Source organism: Saccostrea echinata, unplaced genomic scaffold, assembly GCF_033153115.1.
Source record: "Saccostrea echinata isolate AGI-Se365-2 ecotype Australia unplaced genomic scaffold, CSIRO_AGI_Sech_v1 ptg000025l, whole genome shotgun sequence".
Taxonomy (NCBI): domain Eukaryota; kingdom Metazoa; phylum Mollusca; class Bivalvia; order Ostreida; family Ostreidae; genus Saccostrea; species Saccostrea echinata.
In genome coordinates this window covers 27,619,499-27,637,074 of record NW_026889774.1, presented here as the reverse complement: position 1 = coordinate 27,637,074, position 17,576 = coordinate 27,619,499, and the positions used below count along the sequence as shown (strand labels likewise).

The 17,576-nt window shown below is 30.8% G+C and overlaps 1 protein-coding gene across 1 annotated transcript in view; it reads left to right on the top strand.

The window, feature by feature from the left end:
* The window catches only part of LOC133192294 (transient receptor potential cation channel subfamily M member-like 2), a 41,770-nt gene that overhangs the window by 4,067 nt on the left and 20,127 nt on the right, over nucleotides 1–17,576 (top strand). Inside the window, exons 9-13 of the mRNA XM_061328307.1 lie at nucleotides 841–988; nucleotides 1,321–1,387; nucleotides 4,298–4,417; nucleotides 10,912–11,042; nucleotides 16,184–16,431. Of these exons, the coding sequence (XP_061184291.1) occupies nucleotides 841–988; nucleotides 1,321–1,387; nucleotides 4,298–4,417; nucleotides 10,912–11,042; nucleotides 16,184–16,431 (714 nt within the window). The remainder of the gene's footprint in view (nucleotides 1–840; nucleotides 989–1,320; nucleotides 1,388–4,297; nucleotides 4,418–10,911; nucleotides 11,043–16,183; nucleotides 16,432–17,576) is intronic.

The window sequence follows — 17,576 nt, the reverse complement described above, 5'->3', positions numbered from 1 at the left end:
ATTATTTCTGTAGACATCATGATTCCAAAATTCACAGTGATCGGTAACTAAGACGCCATGTTTTTGTTAGTGCTAGTGTGCTGTTCTCTCAGTTAATAACAGCAGCTTGATGTGACATGTTTGTTTTTTTTTATCCATAAACCTCATATCTAGACATCTTTTTAAGAATGAAAAGCCATTGCAAGAACTGCTACAGTGTTTGTGTGTTTGTGGCCTCAAGTTTGTTTGAAACATTAAACTTTTGCAATGCACAGTCATCAACATTGAGACATAGAATGCATTATATTCTATGTACACGGCCATAATTAAGATTCATAAATAACAAGCATGTCTTAATTTACACACATGTACAACCAGCTTAATTAACAGGGTAGGCCCAGATGTATTTAAATTAGATTAGAATATGTCTACATCTTGTCATTCAGTTCATGCAGCATTGCTAATTACTTGAATTATGTCACAGTGTGATATGTGCTTGACTTGTAATCTGTGCCTTCATTTTGAAATTTGGAAGTCCCTTAAAAATTTTCCAGAAGATGTATTAAGAAATCCTGGTAATTTAATACATCTTGGGTCAAAATTAAAATGCTTCATTCCTGATTATAACCCATATGCTATGCCTTTTTAAAGAATAAAGAAAGAGTTTATTAATTAATAGAGGATTAAAAAATGATGATGTTTACTTGTAAATAAATTAATTGATACATGTATACTTAAAATGAACATATAACTGGCTATTAAATGTATATTAAATACATTGGATGAATATTACAGTACATACATTAAATACAAGAGGTGCAGTTCATGTTTAAATGCTTAGTTTAACAATCTTTTACACAGTAAGGGAGAACTAAAACCCAAACATGAAGAGAAGTTGAAGGGGAAAATATTTGATGCTTATGGAGAGAGGTGGAAGGAAAAGGATATTGAGGAAAATCTAGAGAAACATTTGAGGAATGTGAAGAGATGCATGAAGCATAGAGACTTGGTACTTATAGATCTACATGCATAAAACTGTGTACAAATAATAAATAATGGAATGGGAATTTCTTAACATAAACTCCTTTGTATAGCAGCCTGGTCCCAAGACGATAAACTGAGAACAGCTAGACTTAAGTCAAAATTTAGATTCTGAATACCGTATACAGGGTTATTTTCGCCCTTTCAACTTGCGAACAATGTTGTTCCATTATAAATTCGCCCAGTCACAGTTCTGTTTAAGAAATTATACTTTGACTACGCCCCGTTTAAATCATGCATAATAAAAATTCAAGGTATTTCATACAGTACTGTTTTTATATTATGTTGTCATGGTTTCAGATCAACATTTTTCCGATGAACAAACATGAGGATTTGGACATTGCCATTCTTACTGCATTACTGAACTGTACGTATACAGATTTAGCACGCATTCTCAATTGAAACAAACATTTATATATGTAATTTGAAACATGAAAGTGTATAGTTATTAAAAATCATAAAAGATTTGAATAACAGTACATCATACTGTGTTTTGTTGACCTCCATCGAAATTAATGCGGTTAAAAAGCTAATTTTACACCAAGATATTTACGTGATGTTGATGGACCACAATTTGAAACGAAAGAAATTAAAAAAATATTACATAATTAAGATAACACACATCAAATTTTGTTAACTATAAACATTTATGAAACAGTTTATAAGCACATTTGTAAAAGGAATGTGGAATCTTTAATTCGATTACATGTATTAGGAAAAACAAAACAGACATAATTTTCATTTAAAGGAAATTATTTTTTTTTATTTGAACAAGATTTTCAAAATAAAAACAATATTCACCAAAATGTTTCATTATTTGATTCTATATTAATTAGGTCAAAGAAACGCACATTATCTAAAAAATAAGAATGTAAAACATTTCACCATTACCTATAATTACGAAGTGTATGTTTAAAGTCACGTAAATATTGCACGTAGATAACGAAAAAAAAATATGTATCTTCACAAAAAGAGAAATGATTATCTCAAATTATTGAATTTTATGAATTTTCTTTTCTGTGTTCTTGACAAAGGATTGAATTGAAAAGTCAAGTTATGATTTACCTAAGAGAAAACATTTAAATTTATGGCGCACCCCCCCCCCCCCTTCAACCATGTAATCTGTTGATAGTTTCAAATCCTTAACTGCTTGTGAAAGCTTTGTCGAAAAACAAAATGAATAATTAAATAAAACAAAAAAAAAAAAAACAAAAAAAAAATAAAAAAAAAAAAACCAAACAACACATTTCTAGTTCGTCAATAATTACCATCTTACAAGTATTTTTGTAGAGCATTATACATTCTACATATAACGAAAATTTAATATTTATTACCATAAAAACATAGACGCATGTCTTCTCTGCCTAAACAAAAATTTTAATGGAAAAAATTAGGTTTGTGATTTAATATTCCTTGCAAGCAAAAAAATCAAAGGCCTGAAGGGCCTGAGAGTCGATTCGCTCGAGTTAATTGAGCTTTTTCGTACAACTGGACACCATACCTTATATTCAGTTTATATTGCATCTAAAGAGATTGAATATCAGGTCTCCATGTTCAGTTAAAAAAATAAGGGCTTCAATGCCATCTTACATGATATTTTTTTTTATTCATTTAAAGATTGGGTTTGTAAATACACAGATAAGATTACATATTGTGACAAAAATTCCAACATTTTGAATAGAGATCCGAATACATCCGCTTAAATTTGAAAGGGTCCCAATTACCCCACACCTCCAAAAGTAAAGAAAGGGTTTATCTCCCACCTTTTGAAGTCAACTGAATTCTCAAAAAATCTTCACTTCAGTATTTTTTAATTATAATTTATTTATCATAAATCTGACTAGATCTCAGTGTTCCATTAAGAAACAAAAACTACAATAAAGTGAAAAGGGGGGGGGGGGTCATGTTAAAAAGGGAGAAAAAGTAACAGTGAAACATTTCTAATATATAAACATAAGCTACAATCACTAAGAAACAACCTCCAGTAATGGAAAACAAACATTAGACATGTATGAGTAATTTTTTTAAGATCCGCCCAACCATATCCATGTATTCACACAATTTTATTTTAATTTAAGCATTACTTATGTTTATGTTAAGTAACTTATAATCTAATATTTAAAAAAAAACACACACAAAAAGGTATCGATCTTTGTTTTACATATCAATAAGGTGTAAATAACGTACATCACCATGATTATGTTAGAAAATTTTACATTGTTGGCTGTTTATCCCATATAATTGTGAAAAGCAGCATGGCAAACCTGGATTCTAAAAATGAATTCAAGCACACTAGCTGCAGTGGTCTGTATTATGGAGTAATTAGGTTAATGGTTCACACTGCAAACCTGGATTCTAAAAATAGACTTTTCAAGCACAATAGCTGCAGTAAGTGAGAGCAGCAGGTGTGTCTGTTAGGGAGTAATCTAGGTCAATTATAAATAAACTTCAGATGGGAAGATTACATCCACTTAACATGCTTGCACATATATTCATACGCAATAATTGTACATTGTACATATTTAATTGAATTTTTCTTTAAAAAGCATAACGACATAAATAATGTTACAACATGAAATTTTATACTGTTTATACCTCCTAAGTTTATGCAATCACTCAATCAAATGCGTTTTTTGCTAGAACTATCGTATTTGGCGTATGAATCACCTTGATGAATAAGTGATAATTTTTACAGCTATGATAGCAGGGATTCGCTCGCTCCATGAGCCGACTCAAAAAGGTAATGGATTCAAATTCAATTAAAATGTGATTTTCTTCTAAGATAATCGTTGAGCTTAAGACAATCGTTGAGCTTACGACAAACAAATGTATTTTAATCGACAACCAACGATGGTTCATATATTACTGGCAGAAAATAAATATTCTTTGAAACGTTGTATTTCTTGAAACATTCTTTAAAGCGTATTGAGACTACATATATAACCTTAAGAATCAGCATTAGGATAGATGTATCAATTTGATTTAATGTCACGAGAGAAATTTATTGATTTTAAAGGAAATATTTTCAAATTGCTATCAGAGTTTTTTCTTCAAAGAAAATAAACCTGTTGAAATAAATGAAATTTTCTGAGATAATTTCGGAATTATACGTTTTGTTCCTTTTTAGAGTAGATTTTTTAAGTCAAAACTTGATCCCAGTTATAATGAATTTCTTATATTTTGTACTTTAGCTACTGATAACAAGACCATTGCTGTTTTTTAATGAAATTTTTGTCTTTCATGAGAGGTAATAAATGTGGTTATTACATTTTTTCAGCTAAAGCCGGAGACACATCAACTGAGATTCGGCAGAACCAATTAAAGCTGGCCTTGACCTGGGACCGGGCTGACATAGCTCAGGAGGAAATCTTCAGGGAGGACGTGCTATGGAAGACTGGTAAGACTTCAAGACATACTTGTACGAGGGTTGTCCTGTAAAATCGTTGACATCGCGTGTTAATTGAAAAAATAATTCACGCACTGAGCTGAAATTTTCAGCAAATGTTTAATAATCATATTTGAGTAAGTCTTATAATATTAATTAAAATATATTCAAAAATAAGGATTTTATTATACTTTAATAATGTGCACAGGTTATGGTCCTATGGCACACGACCCAAAAATCAGGGTTTCATCAGGGAATATGGGAGTATTATTTCGAAATAAAAGCATTAGCTAGACAAGGTTGGGGTAAAAGTTATCGTATTTTCAATTCACTATCTTTCATGATATCATTTGAGGAATTTCAGGGAATTTGCTTAATTTTTGGAATTTTTCTGGGACTTTGAAATGGGAAAGTGGTAAATGCAGCACAGGAAGAATGGCGACATTTAATGATGTTACGTACAGTGCACTGAAGAGGAATTCAGTTATATGTTGATTGAGTAATGATGCCTTAAGAGACTTGAAATGATAACAGATGATAATAAAATATGAAAATATCACTTCTAATACATTAGAATTAGTGGAATGGGCATATTTTTAAGTGGAAGCATTTTGATTGAGTCCACTGATAGATCAAAACATACAAACAATCAGCTATTGGCAGTAACAAAATACACTATCATAGCAGACCGTCGAAAAAGACTGCCTATTTTGTTCACTGAAAGTGAGAGTACGTTCCATAACTTACTAATGCAAGTTTTCATAAGGTCCCATGTGTATGTGTGTGATTGGACCCTCGACTGTTTATGGAGGAATAGAGGGGAAATCGAGTATGTACCTCAGTAAAATTCCCGGAATTTAAGTGGGGCTTATCCAACTTTTTAAAGCAAAGATGAAACGTGACGTTGCATTAGAGATTTTGACGTTATCATCAGTGCGCTGTAAGGCGATTCCACACGTAACATAAAATCAGTTTTTTAAGCATATAACTCTTTGAAATTTGCTATGTATATTGATGGAAAATGTACCAAAGAGTAGGGAAATTTGTAAAAAGCAGTGTTGATTATTTTTCACTCTAGACTACTTGTCCAGGATTTTACCGGACAACCCTCATAACTGTAATTTTGTTTAGGTATCAGTTGTGTTAAAAAGCATTTTCACAGTGTCAGGGTTTATAATTATGTACCTCCACGTAATCACAAACCTTGACATTGTGGAGACATATATACATATTTATTTAAACTTTAATTGTGTCATGGCGAGGTACTTTTTCTTTTGATGTTAGCCATACTTTAAATCAGATAGAAAACCTTTGGCAGAACTCCAGCATACTATAACTTTTAGGGGGCGGAGCTTAGCCGTTCAATAACTTCCAATGTATTGTATAATAACTTCCAAACTATGAAATTAAAAGAACTCAGTACTTTTTGTATATCTATCCAGAGGAAACATAAGAACCCCCCCCCCCCCCCACACACACACACATACTAACATACAGTCTATAATTGCATACATGAACAGGTCTGGGCGGCCTCTGTTTTTGGAGGATAGATTTTATCCTCTAAAAACAGAGGATATAGGTCTCGCCACCTACCTGACTTTTCAAAACAAAGGGGCAGTTAACTCTTAACCAAACAAATAACAGCAACTCTTGCATTTATGAACCGTCAGGGATGGGGTAATTGATAAAAGTAATTGTAATTGAGTGTAATTAATTATATTTTTCAAAGTAATTGGAAGTAATTTGCAATTGACCATTTTTTCAATTACTTGTAATTGAATATAATTAATTACCATGAAAAAAATACTCTGTAATTTCAATTACTTTTCAATTACATTTCAAATACTTTACATAATACATATTATGTGTATTTAATAGGAAAATATTTCCAACACAATCATCTTTTACAGTTATTTTAATTTATTCAAAGAAGCCCTTCTGTTTTTCAAAATCTTAAACTCTTTTATATACCAATAAATGAATTTGATATATTGGTTTGTTTATAAAAATATTAGTTTGTTTTATAATTATAATGCACATAAAGAACTAGTTTAATATTTATCAAAAATTTTGTTCTACCTCTCATTGGTATAGGCATGAAACATTTCAATTTTTTGTTGCTTGATTATCAAAAAAGAATAGAAAATAATTTAATGTTACATTAAGACCTGCCTTGTTGCCCTTCAACTCCCAGCTGTAAATTGCTATCAAAATAACCCTCCAAAATTTTATAAAATTTTATACCATGCTTTGTTTAAATTCAAAGATATTACCGTTAGAGGTGATTTATTAAATACTATTAAGAATGATCTACTATTTATATATACTTCAGAAAAGAAATAAATATTGAATCACTATTTTAACATTTAAACAGATCTTTATATACATGTATGCATTTGGTATATGAAATAGTTATTACATAAAACAAGTATTATTTGTCAACATTTGCAATGTAAGGTGTTTAGCTTGCCTACCTGTAGCTGAAATAGTTTGAGAGTAATTTTATGGCTGATTCATAAACTCATGAAAACTTGCTTTTAATCAAATTTCATAAACGCAGTCAATTGATAAATGTACATGTAGGATTAGGTCTTATGTTGATGAAACACACAAATATGACAGGCAACTGACATTATTTATTTTAAATATTCCCCCTACCTAATATTTACATGTATTTGTTCTTCAAGATTTTTGAAAGTGAAACAAAAGTAATTGAAATGTATTTAATTACATTCTTCAAAGTAATTGAGAGTAATTAATTACATTTGTAAAAATCAATGTAATTGTAATTGCAAGTATTTGACAAAATTTCCAATGTATTTGAAAGTATTTAATTACATTTCAAAGTAATTGACCCCAACCCTGTGAACCGTACTCTGATTTCTCAACCAAAACAAATAAAAGGTATAATTTCATATGACTGATGGGTAAATCTATATATTAAATCAATATAACATTATTTTTGTAATTGCCGTCAATCAATTATTCAACTTATAGCTTAGTTAACAACGATTACCCTTACCTGTCCGAGAGGTTAATTATAACCAAGCTGATTTTCTGGTACCGTAATTATGTGATTAGGGGTTTACAAATTTTTGATAAACAATTTTTTAAAAAATCAAGTTTAATTAATTATTTCATTTAATGAAAAATCCTTTTGTAATATATTTTTTCATTTAAATATACATATTTATGTACATTTATATAATTATGTTGATATCTTGATAAAGATGTTTAATTATATATTTTAATTATTTATGCTATTCAAATAATTTTTTTATTTATTTTATATTTTATGTTTATTCATTCAACCCTTTAATCGTTTTATTAGCTTAAATTATAAGGCAGAGTATATTTTGCGTTTCCTTCTATATGTTTCCTTTTTTTTCTCCTTTTTTAAATTAAAAGAAAATATGTAAAATATGAAAAAATATAATGTTTAAGTTCCTTTTTATCTGTCTGAATAGGAAAAAAACATAAAAATAAAACAAAATAACAAGAAATATTAAGTAAAGGTGGAGCGCAAGAAGTGCCAACTTCGAAAGCGTATTGTAAAAATTCTAGACATAGAATCTCAAATCGCCACATACAATCGATAGTTTAATGTTTGAACTTTTATTTACATGTACTCTAGTGCTTGCACTTTTTGATTAAAGGTAGGCACGAGGCGTTTGAAAATTACCTGTGTTATCCTCTGAAATCGGAGGATAAACTATCCCACAATGCAATGCGGTTTCCATATATGGTAAAAAATTTGGCCACCATTTTGAATCTAGCTATCCTCCAAAAATGGAGGCCGCCAAGACCTAATGAAAACCCTTTTCAAAAGGAATACGTGTAACTGCTTTAAACAAAAGAATTTGAAATACACAGAATTTCATGAATTATTCAAATTAAAACAGATAATACTTAGTGTCGCGATTACCTCACAGTTATCTAATTTAATGCCGCTCTTTTGCAGCAAAGTCGAGGAAACTCTAAATTAATCTTATGAGATTTCCGGGGCATGAATTTCTTAAGCTAGAGACAATCGAATGATTCGAACAATCAGTATGCAGAAAGTACAATGTATTGCAAAGGGTTAAACTTCAAATAGTAGGTTGTCTAATTTGGAATGTTTAGAGTTTTTTATCGGCTTCCAAAAATAACGATTATCAGAAAGAAATGACTGAATTTAATTAGAAGAGTCGGCTAAGAGAAAAAGTATCAATAAAAATGTTACACATGAGGACTAGGTTCTCTTAAAATTAATAAGCGTGGTTCAGGGAATGTTCCGCAAGATATTTCACCAGGACTTCTTTTATATCTTCTTTTATATCTGCCCTTTAAAAATCCACAAATTGCTAGTGTTGAGAAATAAAACAAGAAAATTTCTATACAAATTTCTATACAAATTCAGGTAATTTCAGGTCCACTCCCTTCCCCCGAAGAAAGAAAAACCTGAAATTGAACTATGGACATGTTTAGGGACGAGGCAATATAATACATTGCATTTTCCACGATTCCCTGTTAGAAAATGTCAGAGAAACAGAGCAGAGGCTACATACTACGATCCCCTGTGAGAAAATGTCACAGAAAAATATTCTTCTTTTTAGATATAATAATATATAAATATTGCATGTAGCTGAATGTAACATTGAAAATTTTCACCCCAAGAAAACCATTGTCAACCAAGGTGCAGCCGAGGTTGACAATGGTTTTAGAGGGGTGAAAATTTTCAATGTTACACTCAACTACATGCAGTATTTATTATATATACTGAATGTTTTATACAAATACATATTACAGTGAACCTTGCACGCATTAATTCTGCGCAGTCAATACTTTTTTTGGAATATCAACCCCCGTTGTCAAGCAATGTTGACTGTTGCTATGTGGAGGGCGATGCATTGTTAGTGTAAAGTAGATCCCAATTTTCAATTAAGAATTTTATAGATTTAGTTAAGAACCAAATTAGACAAACTGCTATCATCACTAATTAATAAATTGTGATTTGTAAATTATTTCGAAAGCATAGCAATATTTGTACACAGAATTTTAAACAACATTCTTTCAATATTTGCGTATAATAGGTACGTATATTGTGCAAGTAAAAAATAACTACCGGAGAAAGAACAAAGAAGAGGCCATGGAGGTTTGATATTTTATCTAGTCATATTTTTTTTCTGATATATATGTATTGTGAATATATTTGCCTAACCATAAATAGCACACTAAAATATGAGTTTAATTTTTTAGAATTAATTAAATGAATTCCTGTATAAATGAAGATATACATGTTATGTAAAACGTGCCACAAAAATGTTGCTTTTATTCTTTATTTTTTCCTTATTTTCTTTCTTTTTTTTCTTTTGGTATAGTTTCAAATGCATTGTTTCAATGCGTGGACAATATAACAAAATTTTTTACATGTGCACAAGACCCCCCCCCCCCTTCTTAAATACGGTATCTTGTTTTAGGAGAAATTAACATGCTTTCTGTACTTCCATGTTAACTTCGTGTTTTCATGGAAAAAAGTATGCATTGTCATAACATTTGCAACCATTTTACCATATTATAATTCTGTGAGATTTTATTTGAGACTACTATGTACCAATCTCAAGATTTCTGAGAAATTTCAGATATTTTTCTCAGCTGAGTCGGAAAAAACGTTGGTGGCATGCATGTTTGAGAAAAATCTCAGATTTGAGAAAAAACTCAAAAGATAAGTTGGAGTTTGAGAAAATATTTATTTGGTGGCACAGTTTGGTGAGAAAAACTCAAATTTTCTGATAAATCTCAGATCTGAGAAAATCTCAGCGCTGGTGGCCCTGAAGCCAGGTCTAAAATCACTTTTTCCAGTATTGTGCCTGCGTATGTTATGGCTTCTGAAATACTCATACTGCTTAATCTATCAAATACAATCACACACACGTTTAAAATCGCTTGATTTTTTCAATGCAACCATCTCCTTCATACATTCTGCTTTGTCTGAACACCCTGTGCAATTACGATAGACCTAGACCTGTGATGTAATATCATATGCAGTTTGGCGCGCTGAAGGAGTGAGTATGCAAATAACCATGACACGACACAAGACATTTACATACACTTTGTATCATTTTTAAGGGATTTATTACACAGAGAGGTGTGATAATCTTGTCACTGCGTGACTCGACTGCCATATGCATCTCTGTACAACAAATCCCTTACAAATAAAACAACGAAAGTACCATAAATATAACTTATGTGGCACCAAAAATTTGGATTCCGGAGAGAAAATTTCAGGATTTGTTTTGCAGAATTTTGAAAATGGCAAGGAAGGCTCTGTAAAGATTAAGTTACCAGGAATAGAAAAAAATGTCTAAAGATGCATAACGTTTATCATAAGTGTTGTTCAACTTTAAACATGAATTTCAATTCCAAAAATAGTATAAGTGTATTTTCTTCCTAAGAATTATTTGAAAATTTTTTAAGGGTTTTGAATAATCTTTACAGTAATTGTACCTCATTCTGAAATATTTCAGAGAATTTGTATGATGTTTTAATGGAGGCCATACTAGAGGAGAGGGTGGAATTTGTGGCCCTTATTTTACAGCAGAATGTGGTGATGAAGGAGTTCCTGACCACAGAAAGACTGCAGACACTCTATGAAAGGGTCAGTGTCCCTATGTCTTCTATAGACAATATATGAAATACTGCCTATAAACCAACATTTTTTTATTTGTGTGTGAGAAATATTTGGAAGTTTTATGACCTGCTTTAGTGAATATTTCTCACTGCAAATCATTTATTAAATTGTGTGTTTGTGTTGAATGATTCTTCAGTCATGAAAATTTATACTCACGGATGGATTTCAAACTCAAAAATCAATAAAAGTTGTCATGATGGATATAATAACTGGTTTACAGTAATGAGTTGTATAGCCAAAACACATTGAAAGTCCTATTAATGCAGAGCCCTATTAGGGTAGGACACCGGTTCTTGGTATTCGTACCATACTAAGTAGTTTTCAAAATTAACAGTGAATACTATTTCATTTTATACTGATACCCATGTCATTATTTAATCTTTTTCTCCATATGATTGAATGCGGTTGAGTTCATTCAACAAATTTAGAGAGGATTGTAAACAGATTGGAAAATATATAACCACAAAATCACCACAAGATTGATTCTAATGTTGTAAGGTTTCAATACCCTGGTAATTAACTAATTAAGACACACTGCATGGGCTTCTAATACTTGATGGGTACAAATTTCAAGTATACATTGACATTGCTAAAACCGTTCTGTTTTTAATATTAAACAATTATAGATTATACAGTTAAATTCCAGAATGCTAAAACTTGAAATCAATTACTCCCCATATTTTCCTATACTCAGTATATAGTGCGTCTTAGTAACCTTGACAGATGGTTTATTATGGCACGCCGATTGCTTCAAAATTATTTTCTGCGCAACGATCACGATTTTATACACGAGCTTGATGTAAAATATACACGAGTAAAATAAAAATGCACGTATCGGTAAAAATTGCACATAGTTTGAAAGATTTTAACACAAACATAACGAAAAATACACGAATCCGAAATTTTTTACACGATTAATGGGTATAAAATGCACAAACGTAAAATCAAAAACTGCACGAGCAGAGGAAACTAAAAATTACACAAACAATTTTACTGCGCATACAGCTGCGCATATCATTATTATGCACAAAGAATATTCATTGTGTTCTTGGTTTTCTGTACTCTTTATCTCTTTTTGAATGCTGGATGTAATCGAGAGAAAATGACGTTGACGATGATATACATGTTTGTTTGCTTCTTTATTTCTTTGCTAAAACTCGATCCGATTTCTAGCTAATGCAAATCAAACGAATGAAGTGTTTTCTTGTGAACTGTGTGAAAAAAAATTAAAAGTTGTTCGGAGATATTATATTTTTCTTATATTGACCGAGATCCTAGCCAAAATATGGTTGTGTTATAATGCGGGGAAAAAAGTACCATTGCATATGATGCACTCGATTCTGAGCTAAAAGTAATACACAGCAAACTCTAAATTCATAACGATAAAAAGGTCTTGCTTTAAAAAAAATGATAGAATTATTAATTTTTTTTCTCAAAATATACGCTCTATGGCCTTTTAAAATTATCTAACTTACAGATACAACTTTAACGGAAATTACTTGTATAAAATAAAATTAACACATGCATAATAAAACGATTAATAAAAAGGATTCCTCATGAAAATGATGGCAGACTTATTGCTGACTATAATCATTAAATTGTAGAATTTATTTCGGTACTTCTCATTTGTACTAATTATGATTTCATTTGAGCAGATTATTTTTTCATTTGGGAATAGGAAATTATTCAATTAGCTGGATATTTTTTTTATTTTCAAAAAGATTAAAAAGTCAGTGGGGATTACCTGACCCTAGATAAACACAGTATGTTTTTAAAGTCAAATATAAAAAAAAATTTCTAATTAAACATGTATCTTTACTTAAAAAATATGAGGACATCAATTTTGGTAGATATATGTAGCCTACTCATTTATGAATTCCTTCCATGATATCGCATATTTTCAGTCAAAAACTGCTCATTAAAAAACAAGACATTTCTAAGGGTAAGCGTTACCCTCATTCATAATGGCGATTACTTGATAAATGTTTTCACTTTTAATAAAAAACCAGATAAAGGAAAAATATATACTCCATGTGCTTTATATACATGCGGTTTTGTGTTTTGTTACTTAAAATTTGTCCAAATGAAATAACAAAACTCTACTCAAATGATCCTGGCACCGGTAAAACTAATGACATTAGTGACGGATCTGGTTCGTGGATTGATTGAGTCGCAACATCTGAATCTATGTATTTATTAAAGTTTCAAATCGTTGGACCAAAATGACACATCAGAAATTTAAAACAGTGAATTACTAAATACATCTACGTACAATGTTACAAATAAGAAAATGGGAATGGATATTACATTAGATAGAAAGAACATAGAACGTGTTTTATCGCTCTTGAAAAATACAAATAAATCCTGTTCTTTATGGAGCTCGAGGTTTGACAAAGATTTTCCAAGATAATAAATTTTCTTTACATTTCGAATTTGTATGCATAAAATTTTAATTATTATCCGAACACTTGTTTTTTGTAATAACACTTTTTTTTACCCAAATCTATAGTCATTATAAAAAGAACATGACTGCATGTATAATTATAAAATGAAAATAATCTTCAATAACATTCAAGGAACATATTTGATAAAGCTCCACTTTTTAAAAGATTATTCATGTGCATATCTAACATTTTTGAAAATTCAGATTATGGGTGAATAAGCCTAATCTATGCAATATGAATTTTGTACGTATATATGTATAAGTAATTAAAAAGTTTGCTTTATAACAATATTGTACATGTGTATCAATGGCATCAACCAGGTCTTGTTTTACTTTGAGCATGACTACGAATAAATATAAGAAAGCATATGATGAATATAAACCTCAAGAAATTTTTGTTTTATTAAAGTGTGCAAATTTATTATTGTCAAAATCTGTATTGAAAATAAATGAACATGTGTAGCCAAGTCCCAGCTAATTAAGTTCGTCTTGTACATCTTCTTGAATTTGGTCTTACAATATCTTTACAAATCAGTTAAATTGCAATCCTGATTTCGATAGACTATTATATGTACCCTTAAATTCTTAGAAAATATTTCAGGCACGTAGCATCAGTAGGGGCCTGCCCCCCCCCCCCACTTTTTTCCAAACATAACCTACTTCTATTGTAAATGTCCACTGAAAAAGCTGGTTGCCCCCCCCCCTTGTTGTAGGATAGTTTAAATCAAGGTAATTTGGCATTATAATGTGTTTCGAAAACAAAATGGAAGGTGGACCCCCCCCCCCCCCCCCGAAATAGGATTTTCGAGTTTGGACACTTTACCTTTTTTTTGCTTGTCAAGTTTTTTTTCAGGTAGGTTGTCAAAAAAAAAAAATTCTGGCTGCCCCCCCCCCCCTTTAAAAAAATGATACTACGTGCCTGTATTTTATAATTTTAAATTTTCTTCACTCCTTTATATGCATTTTAACTATTTAAAATAGACTACCACCGGTACATTAAAAACGACATAAAATTAAGCTTTAATTCACATAAGTAAAACGACTGTATAATTTTTCTACAGTTTCATGGAGTTTTATGAAATCACCAACACGTTGCTCAAAAGTTTAAAATACATGTACTACTTTGTTACATACACATAGATCAAAAAGTGAGATATGCGTTTCAAAATTAAAATTTCAGTTGCGCAATTATTTGCTCGATTTTCTTTACTGTTGACTTCCAAAACGTTTTCGGTCAAATTCCACAACCCAGATGATCGCAACATTGCTTCAAAATCTTTGTATGAATTGCCAGTAATCTTTAATCAAAAGGTATTGGTGTGTGAAATAGCTATAAATCGATTAGCGTACAGGTGTCTTTCGTTCCAGAACCAGCAGGGAGGGATCTCTGTATGAAAAGGTCACGCATGCACATCCTTGATTATTACCAAAAGTAGACTCAGTGGGTGGTGGAGGAGAAGAGTTTCATTTGTTGTTAACTCTCCTGTATTATATCACATGTTGTATTTAATTATTTTAATTTAGGCCTATATGTCATTGTTTTAAACTTTCAAAAGAATTTGCTATTTAGAGGAATGACCTACTTAAAAAATCCAACAATTAAACACACAACTGTAATATATTTACAACGTATGTTATACATGTAGATAAATTGACAGGCGCACAATCTTAAACTTGTAGTATATGAACACTCCCGAATAAAAAACATTCTACACAGAATACATGTATAGATAACGTAAAAAAAGGGGGTGCATTCTTAAGAGTTTAGCGGAATTTTAAAAGAATCTTTTTTTAAAAAGATTACTAACACGTTACTCGTATTTATAGTATATGTTTCAAGCATCCAAGCCACATTGACCTGTTCTCTAATGAATATTAATGAAATGTGCGCAATGAGGATGCGTTACCTATGTCGATGTTGTATTCTCACTCGTGCAGTTTTCGTTTTTACGTTTGTGTAATTTTCTCACTATATCGTGTAAATATTTTGTTGATTGTGCAGTTTTTCTATAGTTTGTGTAAATTTCAATAACTTCGTGTATATTTTCCTCACTTTGTGTAAGTTTTTACTTACTCGTGTAATTTTTGTTTAAGGTCGTGCAGAAAATAATTTTGAAGCAATCGGCGTGCCATAGTTTATGCCGAGTCGTACATGTTGTATTCATTGTGAATCTAATCAAATTGTACATTATTGTTTCAGGCTATATTTACCTGTGATCTAAAATTTTTTGTGTTTCTTATGAAAACAGAAGTTATAAATACCTTATCGTTTTAATTATTACCTACTGAAACCACATTGTTCCATCAAAAATATTGAAAGAGTGAAGTATCATTAAAAGGTACGTACATATCAATTCAGGAATACTGGTATGATTTCATACTGTTTTATCCTTCACTATATCCAACCCTAGGCCAAGTAAGATTAAGGTACACAAAGGAAGAAAAATATTGTAGATTACAGGAGGGAGTGTTAAGCTATAATGGTTTGGGCCATGGATATCTGCCTGGGTAGCCCAGTCAGTAGATCACCTGACTAGTGATACAGGGGTCTCGGGTTAGATTCCCTGTCAAGCCATACATTTATTCCTTTCCTGTTACACAACTTTAATGGCCTTGATGATTATATTACGCTGACTAACAGATCTGAACACATTTTTTTTAACAGTCTCTGTCAAGAACAGACAGCATTCATCTCCAGAAACTGATGAATCGTACTATACACACAAGAAAATTTACTCATGACAACCTCGCCCGACTAATGGAGTCTCTGATGGACAAATACGACCACAATATTGAGGAGGACAATGTGGACAATACTAATGGAGTGAAGTTTACACCGGTCAAGACGGGGGGTCAGAGACAGTTTAAATGGCCATATAAACAGCTGATGATATGGTCTATCCTCATGTTAAGGTAATTAATTGTAATGTAGTGATTTAAGGTAGTCTGTCCATAATAGCCCTAGATTTAATGAATTTCAATGCACAAAAGATATAAACTGTTTCATTACTCAATATATTTAGCCATAATTTCCAATTACAGTAGAACTTTTGATATGTTTGGATTGATTTGATTTATTACTTTGACCTGTCCTTGAAACGTTACATGTATCTCCTTTTGTTTTTAATTTAAATTTAGAAAAATATGTCCAAATACAAAATTCAAAAAATGTTTTTCTAATTGAAATTTTATTCCAAGTGATTAAAATACATTTTTTTTTATCACAGTATTTGTTTTTGTTCTTAGTGCATGTATTTAAACTTTTATTTTTATAAATTAGCTTATCTTTAATGACCTCAATGTAATCTTAGTTAATTTGCAATTATATTTTTTTAAAATTTCTCTCAGTAAATCCTTTCCTAGTCTTAAATGCATTAGATGAATTCCAGAGTATTTACATGGATATCTAATAATAGAGAATTGTCCTATTAGGAGTGGAATACCTTAAAATTCTTGATGTTTGGTAGAACTACATGTAAGACATTAATGTAACATGATCACATTAGCATGGTTAAAGTGCTGTAAACAAACTTTTATTCGCATGCGAGAAATATCAAAGTTTCTTGTCCTTGTTGTACTAGCAAATATTACTCACTGCAAGCTATTTATTTCATTGTGTATTTATATACAATATTTCCTCAGTTGCGGAAATTAATTGCCAGGTATAGATTTCAAATTGAGAAATTACAAATCTTGGTCTCTTACTGTACAGTAAAACTTGTTTAGTACGAACACGGATATAACGAATTTACGGATATAGTGAAGTTTTTTGCAATCCCCAGCAAAATTCTTAACATTCCTTGTAAAATATTACAGATATAATGAACTCGGATATAGTGAATTTACAGTTATAGCGAACTGATCCTGTGTCCCCTAGAAGTTAAAAATAATGAAATTTACATCTTTTATAGAGAATTTTCATAGTTTTTAAAATATTGAACTCACATTGATTTTGTGAGCATATATATATATATATATTTAGAACGCTATTCATTCGAAAATGTTTGAACTTCAAGGTAAATTTTGTATTTAATACTTCCCTAAATACGTTTGGTAGT